This window comes from Chelonus insularis, unplaced genomic scaffold, assembly GCF_013357705.1.
Source record: "Chelonus insularis isolate UGA/USDA-ARS -01 unplaced genomic scaffold, ASM1335770v1 contig_93_pilon, whole genome shotgun sequence".
NCBI lineage: Eukaryota > Metazoa > Arthropoda > Insecta > Hymenoptera > Braconidae > Chelonus > Chelonus insularis.
Window position 1 is genome coordinate 1,472,903 of NW_023276782.1, and position 19,084 is coordinate 1,491,986.

At 32.1% G+C, this 19,084-nt stretch overlaps 2 protein-coding genes across 6 annotated transcripts; one reads left to right on the forward strand and one right to left on the reverse strand.

The window, feature by feature from the left end:
• Positions 1-1,586: 1,586 nt before the first annotated feature.
• On the forward strand, positions 1,587-6,299 carry Su(H) (recombining binding protein suppressor of hairless). Of its 2 annotated transcripts, none has more exons than XM_035092198.1 (2): positions 1,587-2,241; positions 3,653-6,299. In XM_035092198.1, the coding sequence occupies exon 2, from the start codon at positions 3,774-3,776 to the stop codon at positions 5,298-5,300; it is 1,527 nt and encodes a 508-aa protein (XP_034948089.1). In that variant the 5' UTR covers positions 1,587-2,241; positions 3,653-3,773; the 3' UTR covers positions 5,301-6,299. The 2 variants fall into 2 exon arrangements, with proteins under 2 accessions (XP_034948089.1, XP_034948090.1); XM_035092199.1 differs by lacking the exon at positions 1,587-2,241 and adding an exon at positions 3,387-3,488.
• Positions 6,290-18,795, reverse strand: ck (myosin-VIIa ck). Of its 4 annotated transcripts, XM_035092196.1 has the most exons (10): positions 17,729-17,918; positions 17,597-17,664; positions 15,572-15,627; positions 14,711-14,824; positions 8,567-14,237; positions 8,355-8,483; positions 8,179-8,275; positions 7,895-7,992; positions 7,628-7,797; positions 6,290-7,308 (listed from the first exon to the last, which is right to left on the reverse strand). In XM_035092196.1, the coding sequence occupies exons 3-10, from the start codon at positions 15,587-15,589 to the stop codon at positions 7,096-7,098; spliced, it is 6,510 nt and encodes a 2,169-aa protein (XP_034948087.1). In that variant the 5' UTR covers positions 15,590-15,627; positions 17,597-17,664; positions 17,729-17,918; the 3' UTR covers positions 6,290-7,095. The 4 variants fall into 4 exon arrangements, with proteins under 4 accessions (XP_034948087.1, XP_034948085.1, XP_034948088.1 ...); XM_035092194.1 differs by lacking the exons at positions 17,597-17,664; positions 17,729-17,918 and adding an exon at positions 18,317-18,795; XM_035092197.1 differs by lacking the exon at positions 17,597-17,664.
• Between the last annotated feature and the right edge of the window lie 289 nt (positions 18,796-19,084).

A 19,084-nucleotide genomic window follows, 5' to 3' on the forward strand; every position in this document is an offset into this window, starting at 1 on the left:
CAATTTACAGATTTATAAAATACTTATCTATATTATCAACTCAATTATTTTTTGATTAATTTGAGTTTCCAAGAATTATTTTTGTTAGTGATCAAAAATAATTTTTCAAGAACAATAATTGTATAATTTGAATTATTTGTATTTTTCAAAATTATTGTTAAATCTATTGTACTTGATTCGAACATTTTGAAAATATAGGTTTTACATTTTAATAAACTTTTCATACTATTAAAAAGAAAGAAATGTACGTAGAATTTAATAAGTAAAAGTGAAAAAAAGGGTGTAAATGTAATTTAATATTAAGTAGAAAATAAACACGATGAATTTGTTTGGTTTGTAAAAATAGATACTCTCTAACTAAATAAGAAATTATTTCAAGTATTAATATACCTCAAACAATCGAAACGTATCATCTTTTAAATATTTAATTTTTAAAATATTTTTTGCTATTCTTAATTAATTAAAATAATAAATAATTTGTCATTATTAATATAACAAATAGTTAAACGTTAAAAAAAATTGTAATCTTGTCAAGTAATGTTGAAAGATGAAAAAAAAAAAATGGTAAATGTAATGAATTGACTTCTCAAAATTTTTTCGAGAAAAATATGACATATTTTTGAGATTACGGTAAGCTTTTAACTTTAGATGAATTGAGACCGACACATTTTCTATTCTGATGTACGTCTTTGTAGTATACAAATTCGATTTGTTGCGGTCGTGAAGTTTTATTTCCCATCAGTGGATGTCTTATTAGACAACATAGTATGATGATGGTTACTCACTAAAGTAGCGATAATCTACTCATGCTAAATAAAATATCTTACAATACATCTCTTTTGCATTTCAGCAGTGTCAGCATGAAAAATGACGAGACAATGATTAAATTGTTGAGAAAAAAAATCATTGCATGAACATGCAATCATGTATTTCTTTTCATCGTCGTCTTTCTTTCACCAGGTCTTGTCCTCTTTTTTGTTCCTCTGAACACTTAAAATATAATTATAATATCAATGTTTTCAACCTAGAAGAGCTGAAGCATTTCCAAAATCTCAGAAGGTTTTTTGAATTCCCACGGTTATCGCTCTAATAATTATCTTTAAAAAAAAGTTATTTAGTATGAGTATTTTCTTCATGAACAGTTACCATGTCGATAAATAATTGAAATAAAAAAAAAGATTAATAAAGAAAATAAGCAATTTTGTATAAATTTTATTTACCTATCAAATATTTTTTTAATATGCATATTTTTATCTGAGTAAGCCATACACATACAAATATATCATGATGATCGTTCCGAAGTGGAGTGAGGTAGAGGCCACCCACTCTTTCCCACAGCAGGTTTTTCCCACGCCCTCCAGAGTAACCCCAACATCCTTTTGCGGCAGCAATTCCACGCCGGGCGGGGAAGAAAAGAGAGCGGAGGTTCGGTGAGAATGTGTGAACGACTCATTTATATGTATTGGTACCTGTAAGTATATTCAAAGCTTAGTGAAAAAGAAAAAGTGGGGTTTAGTAGTCACATAGTGGGGAACACGCGTCGACAAAGAGAAGGGTAGAGGCGCTAGGGTCGCCACTAGGTCCGTCATTGTGTACAACGGTAAAACAATAGAAATTACAGCCACTTGACGGTAATAAGTCTACGGTGTCGCGGACAAGTTTAGTTTCACGACGAATCTCAAGCTCAGAAGTTGATTGTCTTCAAATCACTAACTTGAGAATAAAAAACTTGTTTATTTGAGCTGAATAACTTGACACTAAGCTGTAAACACTCTCAACGCAAATCAACAAGAATTTGAAAGTTATTCAAATAATTTCAATGATGTTTTGACATCATCAACGTGCCGGCAATGCAAACAATTGAAATGAACACGTGGGATCGAGAGTTAATGAATTAAAAATCAAAGAATTTTTATTAAATTAATTTTTTTTTAAATAAGCCCGCCTGAACAATTACATTTTCGTGTTGGCAAGACTGTCCGGAAAATTTGGAAAGTGAACAGGTGTTTTTTGAATGATTTGTACGGAGGAGAGAGTATATACACAATTGGGATTCTAAGATCACCTACCAGCGAGACTGAGTGTGTGAAAAAAATATTGTCTCTGACAACAATTGAAAAATTATTTTATTACTGTAACAAACTTTTTCAAAAGTGTACTTTTTAACTGGAGATCCGTACGATGAGTGAAATCATGCTCTGGATTATTATTTGAGTCATTAAAGACAATCAAAATATTGGAGTAAGTATAAAAAAATTTTACTTATTTTTAAATATAAAATAATTATTTATTACTTTTTTTTTATTTATAGTTTTCATCAAATACAATAAACCTCTTTCATAAGTCTATTTTAGTCTGAAACTTGTATACTTCACTCCAAACAGTTTTATGTGTATAAATACTCCATTTTTTTTATTTTAAACAAATTTTTGATATAAAAAATTTTCCTCCTTATTCATTCTCGTCAATTAATTTACCTTACGCTTTAAAATAATTGCAATATTATTTTTAACAATTATTTACTGGCTACTGGTTACTATGTTTATAACCTATAAAAATAACCTTCATTTATTGACTTTTTTGGAGTTAACATCACTATTTTCATTAAATATCTCTAAATGAATGAATTATATTAAAATTTATAAATTCTCATAAGTACATATTTTTACTGAAACGTTAAATAATGAAAAAAATATATTTAAAATTTTGATTAGTTATTTTATCAGCTTGTTTAATATTCAAATTTAGCTGTACAAATGTCACCAATATTTATACAAAGAAATACTCTATATCTCATAATAATTTGGCCTGATATTTGTGTAATTTTTTCAATTATATTCAGTTGAGTTAAATTTATTGTTGTTTTTATTTAGCAAGTTTGTTAATTGTATTTTTCACTTATGTACCAATGTAATGTATATGAATCGCAGTTATAAAGTACATTATATAACTGAGGGAACTGTATTGCAACTATAGGCTAAATTGTGTCAGAGAATAATGCGACGAGCGCCTATCATCTAGACTGGACAATTAATTTATGTACATCAATATGCATGCGACTGGCTTTCGGAAGTGCAACTCGGGTTAGCTTGAATTGCACTTGCACTGAGGTCATAAGGTTTTAATTGGCTTTCAAGGGGATGATTCCTGTCTTTTTCATAATCATAGTCAACAGCTATCAATTTTATTGTAATTCTTATATGACATTATTAATGTCTTATAACTAATGTTTTATATCATCTAAACTCTCATCTTATTCTTTCATTAAATCCTGTGCTAGATAACAAAAGGGGAATATACATTTGTGTGATTAAACTAAGGAAAAATAACCTCCAAGATGTTCCCACGACGAGTTGAACGCATTTCCTCTTTCCTGTGCTGGAAGTCAGTAATTCCCAGTAGTTCTTTCGACGCGAGATTTCTTGAATTAATTATGACTTAGCAGCAGAACAAAAACGCATCTTCCCACGCGAACGAGATTTTAAAATGTATTTATACGCATATTTACAACTATGCAATAACAGATTGTTTTTAAATACCCATCAACTTCATAGATTATGATAAATAGACCAAGATAATTTCATTCATCAATTATGAACTATAGTTACCTTTTAATTAATCACAAATATTAATCAAGGATTTTTTATTGCAGATAAATAAAGGCTCTGAACGAGTAAATAGTCCAGGTTATGAAGACGAGGAGAAAGAAGAGATAATACAGCCTTTGGCAATTTATTTTTAAAGTAAAAACGAAATTAATTATAAAAATAAATATGCCACATCAGTTTGGTTTACCAGCCATGGCCCATGGTATGCAATCACCACCCTCGCCGACTGCAGTAATGTCGGCATATCCTCGTTACAGTTCATCTGTCTATCGAGCTGATCATCAAGATCAAAGATTAACACGAGAAGCTATGGAACGTTATTTACGTGATCGAAGTGACATGGTTATCGTGATTCTTCATGCCAAAGTAGCTCAAAAATCGTACGGTAACGAAAAACGATTCTTTTGCCCACCGCCTTGTATATATCTCTTTGGAGATGGTTGGAGAATGAGACAAGAACAAATGTTGAGAGATGGTGAGAGTGAACAATCAGCTCAACTTTGTGCTTTTATTGGAATAGGAAATTCTGATCAAGACATGCAACAATTGGATCTTAATAACGGGAAACAATATTGTGCTGCAAAAACTCTTTACATCTCGGACTCTGACAAGAGAAAGCATTTTATGTTGTCAGTGAAAATGTTTTATGGAAGTGGCCACGATATTGGTGTCTTTCATAGTAAAAGAATAAAAGTCATCTCGAAACCTTCAAAGAAAAAACAATCATTGAAAAATGCTGATTTATGTATTGCAAGTGGAACAAAGGTTGCACTTTTTAATCGACTACGGTCACAAACAGTTAGTACGCGTTATCTTCACGTTGAAAATGGCAACTTTCATGCTAGTTCAACTCAATGGGGAGCATTTACGATTCATTTATTGGATGATAACGAGAGTGAATCTGAAGAATTTCAAGTAAGAGATGGTTATGTTCATTATGGCAGTACAGTAAAACTTGTTTGCTCGGTAACAGGTATGGCATTGCCGAGACTTGTTATCAGAAAAGTTGATAAGCAAATGGCAAGTTTAGAAGCTGATGATCCAGTATCACAGTTACACAAGTGTGCGTTTTATATGAAAGATACAGATCACATGTATTTGTGTTTATCACAAGAACGGATAATACAATTTCAAGCTACCCCATGTCCTAAGGAAGCTAATAAAGAGATGATAAATGATGGTGCCTGTTGGACGATTATTAGTACTGATAAAGCAGAGTATCAATTCTTTGAAGGTATGGGCCCTGTACGTTCTCCAGTAACTCCAGTTCCTCTAGTTCACAGTCTTCATCTTAATGGTGGTGGAGATGTTGCTATGTTAGAATTAAAAGGTGACAATTTCACGCCAAATCTGCAAGTCTGGTTTGGAGATGTTGAAGCTGAAACCATGTATAGGTGTCAAGAAATCATGTTGTGTGTTGTGCCTGACATTTCACTCTTCAGAGGTGAATGGCTGTGGGTACGTCAGCCAACTCAGGTGCCTGTTTCACTGGTTCGTAATGATGGTATCATTTACGCTACTGGTTTAACCTTTACGTATACTCCGGAACCTGGACCCCGACCACACTGTCAACCAGCCGACGAAATTATGAGAGCGCCAAGAGCTATGCATCACAATCAAGCCAGCATGCCCCCTGCTATAGCTGATGTCCCATGGAATTCTCATCATCCCCCTACTCAACCGGGTCTCTGATATCCTCTTGAACATAAATTTATCAATACTATCTTCAAATTTTTCGATAATAATAATGAAGACAGATCTGAGAAAATTTTAACTGCTTTAAATTTCCATACAAGAGAATTTATTAGTAATTCTTGCCTTGAACAACAACGAGTTAATTCTGAAATAAATCGGTCTAACTACGATGAAAGATTACGTTAAATACTATTTCAGATGAATTATTATGACAAAATTCTAATGCTATGCATTATGAATTAATAAATATAATTTGAGAAGTGTGTGAAGTAATTTATAATTGAGAATATAAATAAAGAGATATATATTGATAGTGAATGTAAAGTAATCAGTGTAGTTTATATTTAATTTTAAAATAATGTGTGAAAATAATTATTTGAAAATTCATTTACATTATATATTTTTACCACCAGATATCAGTTTCACTTTTGCAAGTAGATATTTATATTTTATATCTAATAAATAACGGTGAGAGTATGACAAGTATTGAAAGTTTTAAGTCTTTATCAGTAAACAAATAAATACCGTAATGTAAATAATATTTTAAGTGATGAAGATAACAATCGAGGATATTATTGTGTAATCCAATCAATTGTTATTTAATTAAGATATGATTTATCCATTCTTTTAGTCTCTAAATAATTAATTGGATAGTCGAATTGATAATCATGCAATTAATATGAAAATTTGAGGGATAATAAGCACGTAAAAGATATAAATTATATAAAATATTGTAAATACATTGGCATAATATAATTTTGTTATAACTATGCGATGTCTATATGTATAATAAATTTATACATATATATTCGTGTTTCATAAGAGAATAAGAATAATTACATGCATATTAATATTATTATTACAATAGCATGAATTATTAAGTGAAATATTAATAAAAAAACAATTTGCACAGAGAATGAATAGGAGAATATTTGTAATGTAATGAACTAATGATACTGAAAATGAAAAAATAAAACAACTATAAATTTCTTTTTATAAAAATTGTTGGTTTTCTTTATTGATCATATAAATTCATGATCTTATTTAAGACATTATTACGAAAATATTTAAAAAATCACCATCTTGACAACAATATATTGGAAGGCATCATGATTGTCTTCCGTCATTTCCACGTATGGAAAATCAAGAAAAGAAAATATACATGCATTAATGTATAGCACATGAGGAAACGAGATAATATCAACTTTGTGTTCGAATTACTTGGCACATCCCTTCCCAAAGTTGTTATTGTTATATTACTACGACAGAATATTGTAGAACTGTGGGAATTTACCCACAATTAAAGAATTCTCATTGTCGAGAAAAATAGTGCCCATAGTTATAGACTATAATAATTCACAGCGACTCTTTGCTGTTAATGATTATAACGTTTTCATTTTATTTTAATATACGGACGGAATAATTTTTAAAAATAAAACAATTAACATTTTCTCTCAATCTGATTCTATAATATGTTTATAAATATGTTATTCTGCATTTTAATTATTATCTGTATTATCGTTTTAATTATAATAATTAATTCCACGGCTTATATACAATACACATTCACACCTCTCATTTAAGTTTGATTGACAAAATATCTTTGATATTACTCTAAGTATGCACCTTATTTTACAAATTCCAATTGAACCGCGTATGAAAATATACTTTTTACATCATCGTACATATTTAAAAAGAGAAAAAATAAATGCACAATTCTGTACATATTTCATTTTCTAAGCTAAAACGATACCTTCAAGTAATTTCTTCTTTAAAAAATTGATTTTTTATTCTATGATTTTGGTATTCGTATCGTTCGTTGTTTATTCATATTCGTTAGCATCAAAGAGATGTAAGATGTTAATAAGTCATCCATTTTGTAGCCTAAAGACGTTTCGCAAAGTAGTTTTGAGCCTCTTACTAAATTTCCGATGGTCATGTGGAAGTAAGTATTACCAGAGGACCAGTTGGAGATTCTTGTAAATGGATGAGTCACGAGTATATCCTGTAATTATGATTAATTTACAATTAACGTATGCTATTAAATTTACATAATATTTTAATTTTCAATATTGTATTGTACCACAAAAAATATGATCAAAAGTCAGTAGGCTAAATTTAAAAGAAAAACTTGTTATTGTTTGCTATCTTGAATTAACTACAAATTGTTTGAACATTCAATTCTTTTTTCCTGTTTATTTTTGGAATTACCTTTGAAAAAATCATGATAAAATAAACACGGAAAAAATTGTTTAAATGATGTAAATTTATTCAATTTTTTTGCTTGAGTGCAAAAGTAAATTGGCTGTAATTAATTTATGTACCTTCGTTTGAGGATGAATAAGACTAACTCCGTGCTTGTTGATGGCAATGAGAAGTAGTTCTGGATAATTTGGTTCCGTTCCTTGTTTAACTTCGAAAAAAGCAGAACCAAAAGTAGGCCAACGATAAACAATCTTCAAAAATGTTATTTTTGCATCTTCCGGACTCATTCCTGATAGAAAACCAATTAAATCAAATAATTAATAATTTATTACATAATTTTTTTTATCAAAAATATCATTTATATTAGCTTATTTAATAATATTTACCTGCATCTTGATTGTAAGCTGCAATAATTGAACGTTTCCAATCATTGGCACTTTGAATCTTTACTAAATCACCAGGAATCAACTCTCTAAGCATTTGCCTGAAATAATTAATTATAAAAAATTAATTGAAAACTTGATACTAACTATTCCTTTGAGTGAAAATTTTTTTTTTCTAATTTCTCTTACTATTTTATTAAAGAAACGCAATTATTAATTAGAAATCTCTAATCACTTAAAATCCCATTGTATGTATTTGTTACTTATAAAATGAATTAATCACTTACGGAATAGCTTGAAGTTCTTGTTTGCTTTCTCCGAATCGAACCCTATAAACGAGTGCAGCTAATCTTGATGCTTCCTCTTTAGTGCACTTGTGATATCCTAAAAATAGATATGACAATAAAATATCAAATAAACATTTATTTGATTGTGATTGAACTTTTATTTTAAATAACGTTACCTCTTAATAATTTTGGTAGTTCTTGATGAAAATGAAATATTAAATCAGCATTTCTATCTTTTCCTGGCACTGTGTTGGTCCATAATTTTTTCATAAAGAATACTTGATATGTAAATTGGGGTGTAACACCTGAAAGCCATGAATTATTTTTAAGATAATTAATTGGATATTAAAATTTTTGTAAATATAATTTTTTCTGTGAATTAACTTACCATCTCTAGGTGGTCTAGTTTTTCGAATCCAATCTGTTAGATGTCTAACAAAGTCAAAGAAGAAATCCCCTTCAGGAACTGAGATAACTTTATCAGCAATCTTAACGAATAAACTGAAACCCTCAGCAGATCTTAAGTTAAGTCTTTGAGCAATGTTCTGGCAAAAATCTTTAGCTTTGGTGGATGAATCAACTTCAAATGCTTCATCAGTATCATCTGGGAAATAAACTTTATGGAAAATTTGTGTGGTTTTATGTTGTATTGCTTCAACTTCAACTTGATGGGGTGGATATTTTCGTTGTCCATTTCTTAAAGTCTTTTGCAATCTTTGAAGTGAATCTTGAGATATTGGATGTCGTCGTGTCCTCAAAAATAAAGTCAATTCCTTCAACAAACTTTGACTGCACACAAAGAGACCAGTCGCTAACCACATAAGTTCCCAACCTCTCTCTTCACTGAGCCTATTCCTATTGTCAGTTAATTGCTTCATAATTTGACAATAAATCTCGTCACGAAGAATCTCATTCTTCAAAGGCCCATCAAAGATTAAATCAGTGTATTCATTACCAATTCTAGGTCTCTTAGTTGGGAGGTCTCCCATGTACTTGAGAATAGCATTGAAAGCAAAACAAGCTTCTTCAGCGAGTTCTTCTTTACTTACAAGTTTCTTCAGTAAGGGAGCTTTGATAGGATCTCGAGAGTGTCGCCAAAGTTCATCGATATGACCTCTACGAGCAGCTGTTAAAGTCAGAGCCTTGGACATAGTTCTTTTAGGTGGAGTTCTGAAATGATCAATTGCATATTCTAGCAAGGTATGAGGTTTATCTCTAGGCTCAATACCATTCATTTGCTGAGGATAAAGCCTGCGATTACTCTCAGGTGCTTCAATACTAAATAATGCTAATATATCATTTGGAGGTTTAGATAATGAAGGAAGAACATAGACAGTTTCTGCAGGAAAGTCTCCTTTTTCTCCAGTTCTTTCACACATTCCTACACACCATCCAGAGTTTAGCACAGTTTCACCAGTGCTTTCGTCTTCTAAAATAATTAAATCACCTTTTTGGAAAGTCAAAAATGATGAACAACCTCCTTCACCTGGTGGTTTATAATCTTGTAGTGCTATAACATATTTACTTCGCTTTTTTAAACCTTCTAAAAAGTAAACAACAAGGTCACGTATATCCTCAGCATTAGGACTTTGGAATGTAAATTCTTCACCGCGGACTGTAGATAAACTAAAGGTTTGAGTAAACATTTTGTTTGTTTTTTGACTAGAGACAGTTGTGATCTCTGGGAAAGAAAGCTCCAATAATACCTGCTCTTGATCATCAACTACATAAACTCCTGTCCAATTAACAGCGATAATTACGTCATTTTTAGGTAAATTAGGCCCAGAATTTCGATAAGCTTCATAAAATCTTGAAAATAATAAAGGCCATTTAAATTTAGCGTAACCTACAATATCCTCTTTTACTCTCAGTGCTGGAACCTTTTCTTTTAAGTAATAACTTTTTTTATAAGCTTGAAGAACTAAATGCCCCCATCTATCGATAGCTTTGTCGATTCCAGTAAGACAATAATCAGGAATGTAATTTGGTAGCAAAGCAAACAATCGATCTACATTCATATCAGTATGATATTCAATATAATATTGTTGAGCAGCAATCATTGCCAAATCTTCTTCTTTATCACATCTGTATTCTCCAAACTTAACTCCTCTAACAACTTGTTGATAAATAAGGTTTGTCGCAACTTGATCTTCGGTTGGTTCATGCCAAGGTGCAAATATTTCTTTTCTAAAGAATAATCTCCATGGAGCATTTCTTTCTTGAGCTCCCTGTTCTTTTGCATACTGTTCACATTGAGAAATCGCATCCATCACATGATCACCTCCACTTCCCAAAGATGAAACTTTATCAAATAGTGCAATATAAAGAGAAAATCCGAACTGATCTCTCAGAGAGATTTTATCTGACAATTGATTACACAATTCTTTCGCAGTTGTTGCTGAATCTGCTAACAATGTCTTTGTATTACCATCCATGAAAGTTATAGGAAGCATGATAGGCTTTTTAGATTTTGTTGCTTGAAGTTCTAACCAACTTGGAGGTTGATTTCTTGTTCCATTATTGAATGTTCTTTTGAGTCGATCTTCACAATATGGAGCATAGCCGGGAGGACCTTCACGTATGAAAGCTCTTAAATAATTTACAAATTTCTCAGATGGAGCAAAACAGCCAACGCAAAGAGATAATAAAATCCATCCTCTTGCATGAGATGATTTTGAAGGATTATTAGTTAATTGTTTACAAATTTGACAGTAAATTTCATCTCTAAGCTCTGCTCTTAGAATTCCATGACCTATGATAAAATGTAATTTCTCTAAATTCGATGTGGGTCTTGATTCTAACCATGATTGGTAACTGTCAGCTGTATATTCATCTTCTTGTAATCTTCTCCTAACATCTTCACCCAGTTTATTTTTTCTCTTCAAGGTTAATGATACCAATTTATGACGAATTGATCGTGGCTTTTGTTTAAAAGTTTCTGGATCCATACCCATCATTTGAGCTTCTTGAAATTCTTTGCTTCGAATGAAATTCCTACCAAGAGTTGCTGTTACTTTAGACATCACGGAAGTTGTATCTCGGTTCATTGTGTGATATCTTGGCTCTGGTAAATCACCAGTAAACCTAAGGATCGTGATCCAAAGAGCTTGAGCTGCTAATTGATCACCCTGAGTATGCAGAGGTAATAAAGGATGTTTTAACGGCTTTCTTGAGTACTGATGAGTAATATTTCCTTGAAAATAAGTTGCAGCAAATTTTTGAAATTTAAATTCCGACAAATCTTCTTCATCTTCAGATGCTGTTTGAACTGGACTAATTATTTCTTGTTGATCTGCTTTAGGTGCTGGTAAATCGTTGAAAACTGAGGTTTCACGTGCTGGCGTTGGAGCTTCACTACTAGAGTCAGGTAAGAAATCAAACATCGCTTCGACAAGTTTACTATCATCCACAGGTTCGTCTTGTTTTTTTGCTGCATCATTTATCAAATTCTTCTTTATCTCCATTCTTCTTCTATCCTCAATTTCCATCTCTATTTCTTTTCTTTCTAACTCCTGAATCCGTTCTCGATAATTCTGCTCAGCAATTTCTTTAGCTCTTTTATTGCCTTGATCTTTCAACTCTCGCTCTTCCTTCTTTTTCAATCTTAAAGCTTCAATATGCAATCGATATTCGTATTTTAATTTTTTGTACCTTCTTTGAGCAATCATTCTCCTAACATGAGCTTGAATTTTTACAATGGCCCACATTTTCTTACGATACATTCGACGAACTAAATAGCCTCTTGCTCGAGCTTGAAGTGCTACTATGTGACCTCGAAGATGTCTAAATCGGTGAGATAATACTCGAGATCGAATCAAAGCTTGTAATCTCATATAACCACTTCGCATTCTTTTATATCTCTGTCGTTGTTCATAACCTCTCCACATTTTTTGAATAACAATTGTTGCTGCTCGCATTCGGAGGAATCTTCTTCTATAAACCCAGCCTCTAATATTTCTCTGAAGAATCAAAATCTTTTTTGTAAGAACTCGATCTCTTTCTTGCTCTAAAAACAAATCATGTGCATCCTTGAGAAATACTTTAGTGTGCCCAAGCTGATAATCTGACCTTCCAAGAACATGATGACAAATCTTTGCTGTTGCAGCACGACAATCAGTCTTGTGTGAGGGTGGAATTCCAGATATCAGAAAACGATATCTTTCAACAAACTCTGGAAACGCATGACGAATTGGATAACCTGCACGACGGATCCTAATGGTTTCCATCATACCAGAATATCGTAACTGACGACAACACAAGCCTCTATCGAACATCATTGGTTTTTTAAACTCATTAGGTTTGATACAACGGATAAAGAAAGGTTGACAGCTACACAGAGTTCTCATTAATGAATCCAATGATTTCTTAAATTGTGTTGAAAGTGTTGGAGCTCTTTTTCTTGTTTCAGAACCCATTCCTATATCTTCAGCAAAGCAAGTTTGAAGAAATTTATTCCCCGAAATATGAATTAATTGCAACAAGTCCGCACTAAAAGTATCACGATTTTTCTCCAAAAAGCTTCTAGTATCGTAAAAAACAACTCCAGCAAAGTGATTTAATCCAAATGAAGTATTGATGTCTGATTTGGGTTTTAAATAGTTTCTATGAGTGCCATGAGTCTTGTGAATCTTGGCTAACATCGTTTGATCAGTTCCTTTAGGAAACTTGGATTCTTCATCAATCAACGCCATTATATTAAGTTGCTTAATAGCTATAAGATCTAAAGCATCTTGGTTATCAACAAATTCAATATGCTGCCAGTTAATTCCTTCATGGTTGTATTCTTCCTGTTCAAGTTTGAAGATATGCTGAACAAAAAACTGTTGGAGATTTTCATTAGCATAATTTATGCAAAACTGCTCGAAGCTGTTGTGGTCGAAATTTTCAAAGCCAAAAATATCTAACACACCTATCGCACTTCTAGAGGTATTTTTCGGACGATAAATAGCCTCATTAATTCGTTTCACTATATGAATAAACAAACGTCCGTAAATGCCTTTAACAAAAGCATCACGAATATCAACCGATTGGTCACGGGATAATGTTGAGACTACTGTTTCTCCATGAGCAAAAATAGTTCTTCTTGTTAAAGCATCTACAAGAGACTGTTTCGGTACACCCAGCAGTTGTGCAACTCTTTGAACACTCGTATGTTCTGATATTTCTGTAGCATCTAAATTATCAACAACAGTCGCTCTATATTTAATATTTCCCATATGCAAAATTGCTGCAAGCAGTTTTAAAATTTCCCAAATTTCATTATCTGAAAAGAGTAGTACTTTCATTGCTGATCGAATATCAGCAAACTCTGCTGCGTCATCACGACCTTCACAAGTAATACTTCCTCCTCCTGTAAGATATCGATACTGTGATGCATCTTCAAGCTCTAATTTCTTCTTCTCTTCATACGATAATCCAGCTAGCATACAATAAAAAACGTGATAATTTCTTTCGTCAAGATTCTGCGAAACTATTCTTGATTTTTCTAAAAGATATTGTTCGATCTTTGCACCTTCAATTACACCTTGATTGTTGAAATGAATATCAATATATTTTCCGAACCTCGATGAATTGTCATTCCTAACAGTCTTAGCATTACCAAAGGCTTCAAGAATGGGATTAGCTTCAAGAATTTGCTGTTCAATCCAGGAATGTTTACCACTGATTGCCGCCAGATACTGAAGAATTAATTTGGTACTTTCAGTCTTCCCTGCTCCACTTTCTCCACTTATGACAATGCATTGATCTTGACCATAACGATTCATGTGTGCATAACTGTTATCTCCAATTGCAAATATATGAGGAGGTAATTCTCCAATCTTTCTGTCTTTGTATAACTTTATTTGTTCTGCTGTGTAAATTGGTAGGATTTGGTAAGGATTGACAGCGACTAGAATGGAGCCAGTGTAAGTATAAATGAGATTCTCATTATATCTTATCAAGAGATTCCTTAGGATGCCAGCCTCGTGGAGGTCTCCAAGGCTTATCATATCTTCGACTCCTTGGACTGAAGTGGCATGCATTGCCTTTATTCTTCGCTCTGGCGTTAGCCATTGTTCCTAATGATCAAAAAAATCTTTATTAAAAAAAATTACTAAATGAATCTTTCTTGACAAATAAATAATGAAAAAGTATAAAGCAATCTAACTTGTTTAATTATTTCATCAAGACTTAGTCTTGGAATAGTAACACATTCCAAAACTGTTTTAATTTGAATCCAAATTTTACTTTGCTATGGTAATCAAGTTCTTTCAACATATCTTGACTATTTCATCATAAGAGAAGAGCATTGTTAATGATCTCTTTTACACAATAATTTACATGTCATTCCTAATTATTTTCATCTAGATGACTTAACTTGAGTTTACAATTACTTGGAAAAATTTATGATTACCAAATACTTTTCATTAAGTACTTAATGTAATATTAAAATAAAATAAAAATATTTTCAATCATCATTGCGGTAGATTTTTTTCATTTACTTATTTTTCTAAATCGAAATAAAATTGATATCCTTTAATTTTTTTTGTACCTTATTATCGTCGTCTTTAACTTGAATTCTTCTTCCTTCAGCGGATATTACCCTTGCTCCGATTGCTACGTCGAATTCTCTTCCTGATATGGGCTCAATCCATATGTAATCACCCTAAAAAATAATAACATTATTAATAATATCACCACATCTTAATAATGAATCAAAAGCAATACTTAATTAAAAGAATGTGTGTAAAATGATGATAATAAGTATTCGAGCAAATAATTTCCATTGCACACTTGTTTGTCTCACCATACCAACAATATTTAACGTCCGTCCCAATTGTTCGGTCTCATGGAACATCGGGAGAGCGAGGAGTCAGCAACTCTTCCGCTCTTTCGTGTGGGCACGCACTCACATGTATACATACTAACTGAGGGCTATGACTTCCCCTTTGAATTCTAATAGATTTTTGCTTATTTCTCACTCATATACTTCCCTACTATTCTCTATCAACAATATTCTACTAACGTTTCTCTTTGCGCTAATCTTGTTTACTTAGCTAAATCAATTTACCGTAAAAAATCAAATGATTTTATAAACTGCGATCAAAAATCGATTTGTCCACTTTCTTCTCTTCATGTCCAAGCAACAGATGTATTTTTTAACCCATTAGTTTGTCACAGATTCCTACTAACCGCATTTAGCGAAAGCGTGTTTACGAATTCTTATTATCATCATAATTCATTTAAACACTACTGTCCCAATAACATAAACAATCAATCTACATCATTTTATTTGTTGATTTAAAATTGATTTAATTTTTTCTCATATTTTCACTGAACTTCTGTATTCTTGTCTGTTAAATTTGTAGTGTTAAGTGTATATGTACACACATTTCTTCTATATTCTATTTACCCTGGTAACGATGACCATTTCTCGAAACGCGTAAGCCGCTCGTGCCGGCCCGCCACCTAAAAAAAAAAACTCATCAGTAATAATGAAAAAAAAAGATAAACAAAAAATAAAATACTAAAGATATGTGTTTTGATAATGATTATTAATAAGATATTCTTACACAACTGAGACGAGACATAATTAATAAAAGGAAACCATGTTGAGCTAGACAGAGCAACAAAAAGTCTATAGAGATCATCTTGGAATTTGTAAAAAATTTATGCGTGCACTTTACAAGAAAGACAAAAAATGATAGGGTAAAGATGGCAATGAATGGAACAAGAAATTTACTGTAATATGGGATATGGGAAGTTAGATTTATCTGGCTCGATGACCGTTACACCATAGAACTGTATAGCTTTCGTACACATAAACCTGTTCACTAAGTAGGTTATGCGACATTGGTCTATGCTGCGTATATAGAGGAAGATCATCTCGTTGTTAAGGAGACAAAACATGAGTGAGACCAATGTAGAAGGAATCAAAGAAATCTAGTGTACAAATCAATCTTGGATAGGTACCGTTTTTCAATCTACTGATCACAATATTCTTTGGCATAATCTACAACTTGTTGTTTTATTAAAAAAAATGTCAACATAAGTTTTGAAAAAATAGCATCCGAAATTTTAACCTTGAATTAAAACGTTGATTCAATTTAATTGTCAATTTTAATTGTTTTGTTTTAGCAAGAAGAAAAAGGTATTCATTTTTTATTTACTGATCTATGTAATGTATAAATATTTATTGAAAATTTTAAATCGTTTGTAGTGAAATAATGAAGAATATTGTCAAAGTAAAATAAAATTACCTAATTAATTCTTGAATTGCATTTTAAGAAGCTATTATTTTAATACCATATATTTTATAAAATGTTTAGACTATTATATTTAAAAAACCACATTGTATCAGACATTATAGCATTTTCATAATTATATGTCATCATTGTTTCGTCTGTCATTATTACCATTATCGTAAGAATAATTCATGGATCAATTATCTTTTTTTTTTACTGATAAGAAAAAGATAAAATAATGCTAAATTTGGTCATGGACTTCAATAACGAAGTATTTTTTTTTTCTACGGAATAAAAAATTCTTTTTGTGACATTTAATTCATAGATTTTTTTTCACTTCAATCCTTAGAGAAAAAAATGTCCTAGTGTAGCATTAAAAATGTCAGAACATGGAAGGTTAATGATCTTTTAATTTGAAGTAAAGAAATATAAGAAGGCGTGTGAATGTCACGGTAAAATCCTGTCGTCTAGGGTCAGTGTCAGCCCTCGCCTTTTCCTGCCTATTCTATTCAAGTCATGCATCAACTCCTACTACTACTGTGACTTTAATGCTTGATTAAACAATGTAATTTGTTTAAATTAATTAGTGACAGTATCAATAAAAAATAAAAAATCGGCTGTATAAAATTTTGAAGTTCCAATACCAACAAAGATTATTATTATTATTAAAAACAAAAAATCACCAACAGATATACTTTTTAGGTTATCCAATTGACAAATATAAGAGAAAGCAAATAACATAAAATGAAAAGATGGACTTTTTACCAATAGAAATCGAAGTATCTAATTTGACAAGACGACTTTTTAATGAGTATCATGACTTAGCAAGGTTTCATTAAATTTCAAACATGTTTCTATATTGCTGTTTAACTAGTAATTGCAAGTGTTGAGAGATTTTCTAGGCAAAAGAGTACTTTGATCTTGTGGCAATAGAAAAAAAAATAATTGATTATTGGACGTACATATAAAAATGAATATTCAATCTGGTTGGCATTGACATAAATAATATAATATGTACATACATACAGCAAAAAAAGATATTTCACAATAAACAGATAGCCAAGATACTCCAACAGGTGGTTTTAAATGAACAAAATGCAGTTGAACACTGTTACTGATTCCTTTAAAAATTTATTCTTCAAGTCATGACAGAAAAATGTCGTCTGAGCAGGTAAAAAACCAACAAAACTTACTAGTAAATTATGACAAATGCCTCGAAGGGTATTTTAATTACGACAGGTGTTGCAATAACTGAAAATAACTGAAAATACTAGGTTAGAATGAAAAGAATGCAAGAAAAGCAGGTGTCAACAACTTATACATACGCGGGATGAAGAGTCGTCAAGTCAGCGGATTTATACAAATACAAGTAGCTTTTGAGGTTTACGATAATCCTCGGTCGAGTTCAATCGACCTCGCGTGCTCTTAATGACGTTGTTATCAATAAATAAGTCTACAAAGCATCGGCCAAGACTAAGCAGTTGGCAATAAGAATAAAAGAATAATCAAAGAAATGAAGAAAAGCGTAATGAGTCGTAATTGGATTACTGGAAAAATATGTTGGAAGAGAGAAGCGTGTCGAGGAAAAAGAGGAAATGGGTGGAGAAAAGAGAGGGACATAGAGAGGAAGTGAGACGTTGAATACGTTGAGGTGGCTTCTAGCGAAGCCTGCGGCTTGCTTGTCCCTTTATTACATGGTATTTATTACATAGGACGTTAAAGGGATGTCGAATAAGTCAAAAAAAAAGGCTGAGATTCAATAGTTATCGTACAAATGAAACCGTAAATAATTCAAGTCGATTTCCAATTATTCAATAACTCACCGATAACTTGATTAAGGCTTCAGATATTACCGATACTAAAGGCTTGTATAGTGATGTTCATGAATTTATTCATGGTTCAGTGTTACATACCTTGAGGACTTGATGTAGAACGACTTGAATAAGAAAATCGGCTTGTAGTATATAACAACTACACTGATGTGCATTCACAGAAATAAATCCATTGAGGAGTAATTAACACATCGAGTAGTCGAAAAACAGGTTCACTCAAGCACTACAAACACTCGCGTCAACGTAACTTCGGTTAATATCATTCCATGTTCTTCTCTGGACTCTGACGACGTGGAGGATGAGAATTGAAAAGGAGAAGGAGAAGAGAAATGTTAAGATCACGGCGGGAGAAGCTGCGTTGATACTCTTAGCACTGGTATAAAGTAAAACAAAAGTCACTGGAACACAAGGGTGAAAATAGTTGATCAGTCGTCATAGAAAAGTCAAACACTTCAGGTAAATGCAAGCTAATGTACACCAAGCAATAGTTAGAAACAGCGGCAGACCACGGTGACCGGCACATTAACACGTCCGCTCGGTGAGTTTCGACGAGACTCGGGGGCCCCGCTAGCTTACATACATACTAGGTAGAAGAGGTGGAGGAGACTCCTCCCCGACCCCGTACCGCTCTTCTTAGTCTACCTGAGTTGTTGGCTGATTGTGAGTCTACCGGTTAGAATATGTTTGACGAGAAAGAGAAAAAACCAAGACTCCATGACTGGCCGCCGCCCTAGCGATCATTCGCTTCTTTCGTGTCTTAATTTCTCATCACTGTTATAATGCTGGATACTGTTTTTGATTGTTATACTTTGCCTGCCATTTCACTCAAATGTGTATTTATGTCATTAA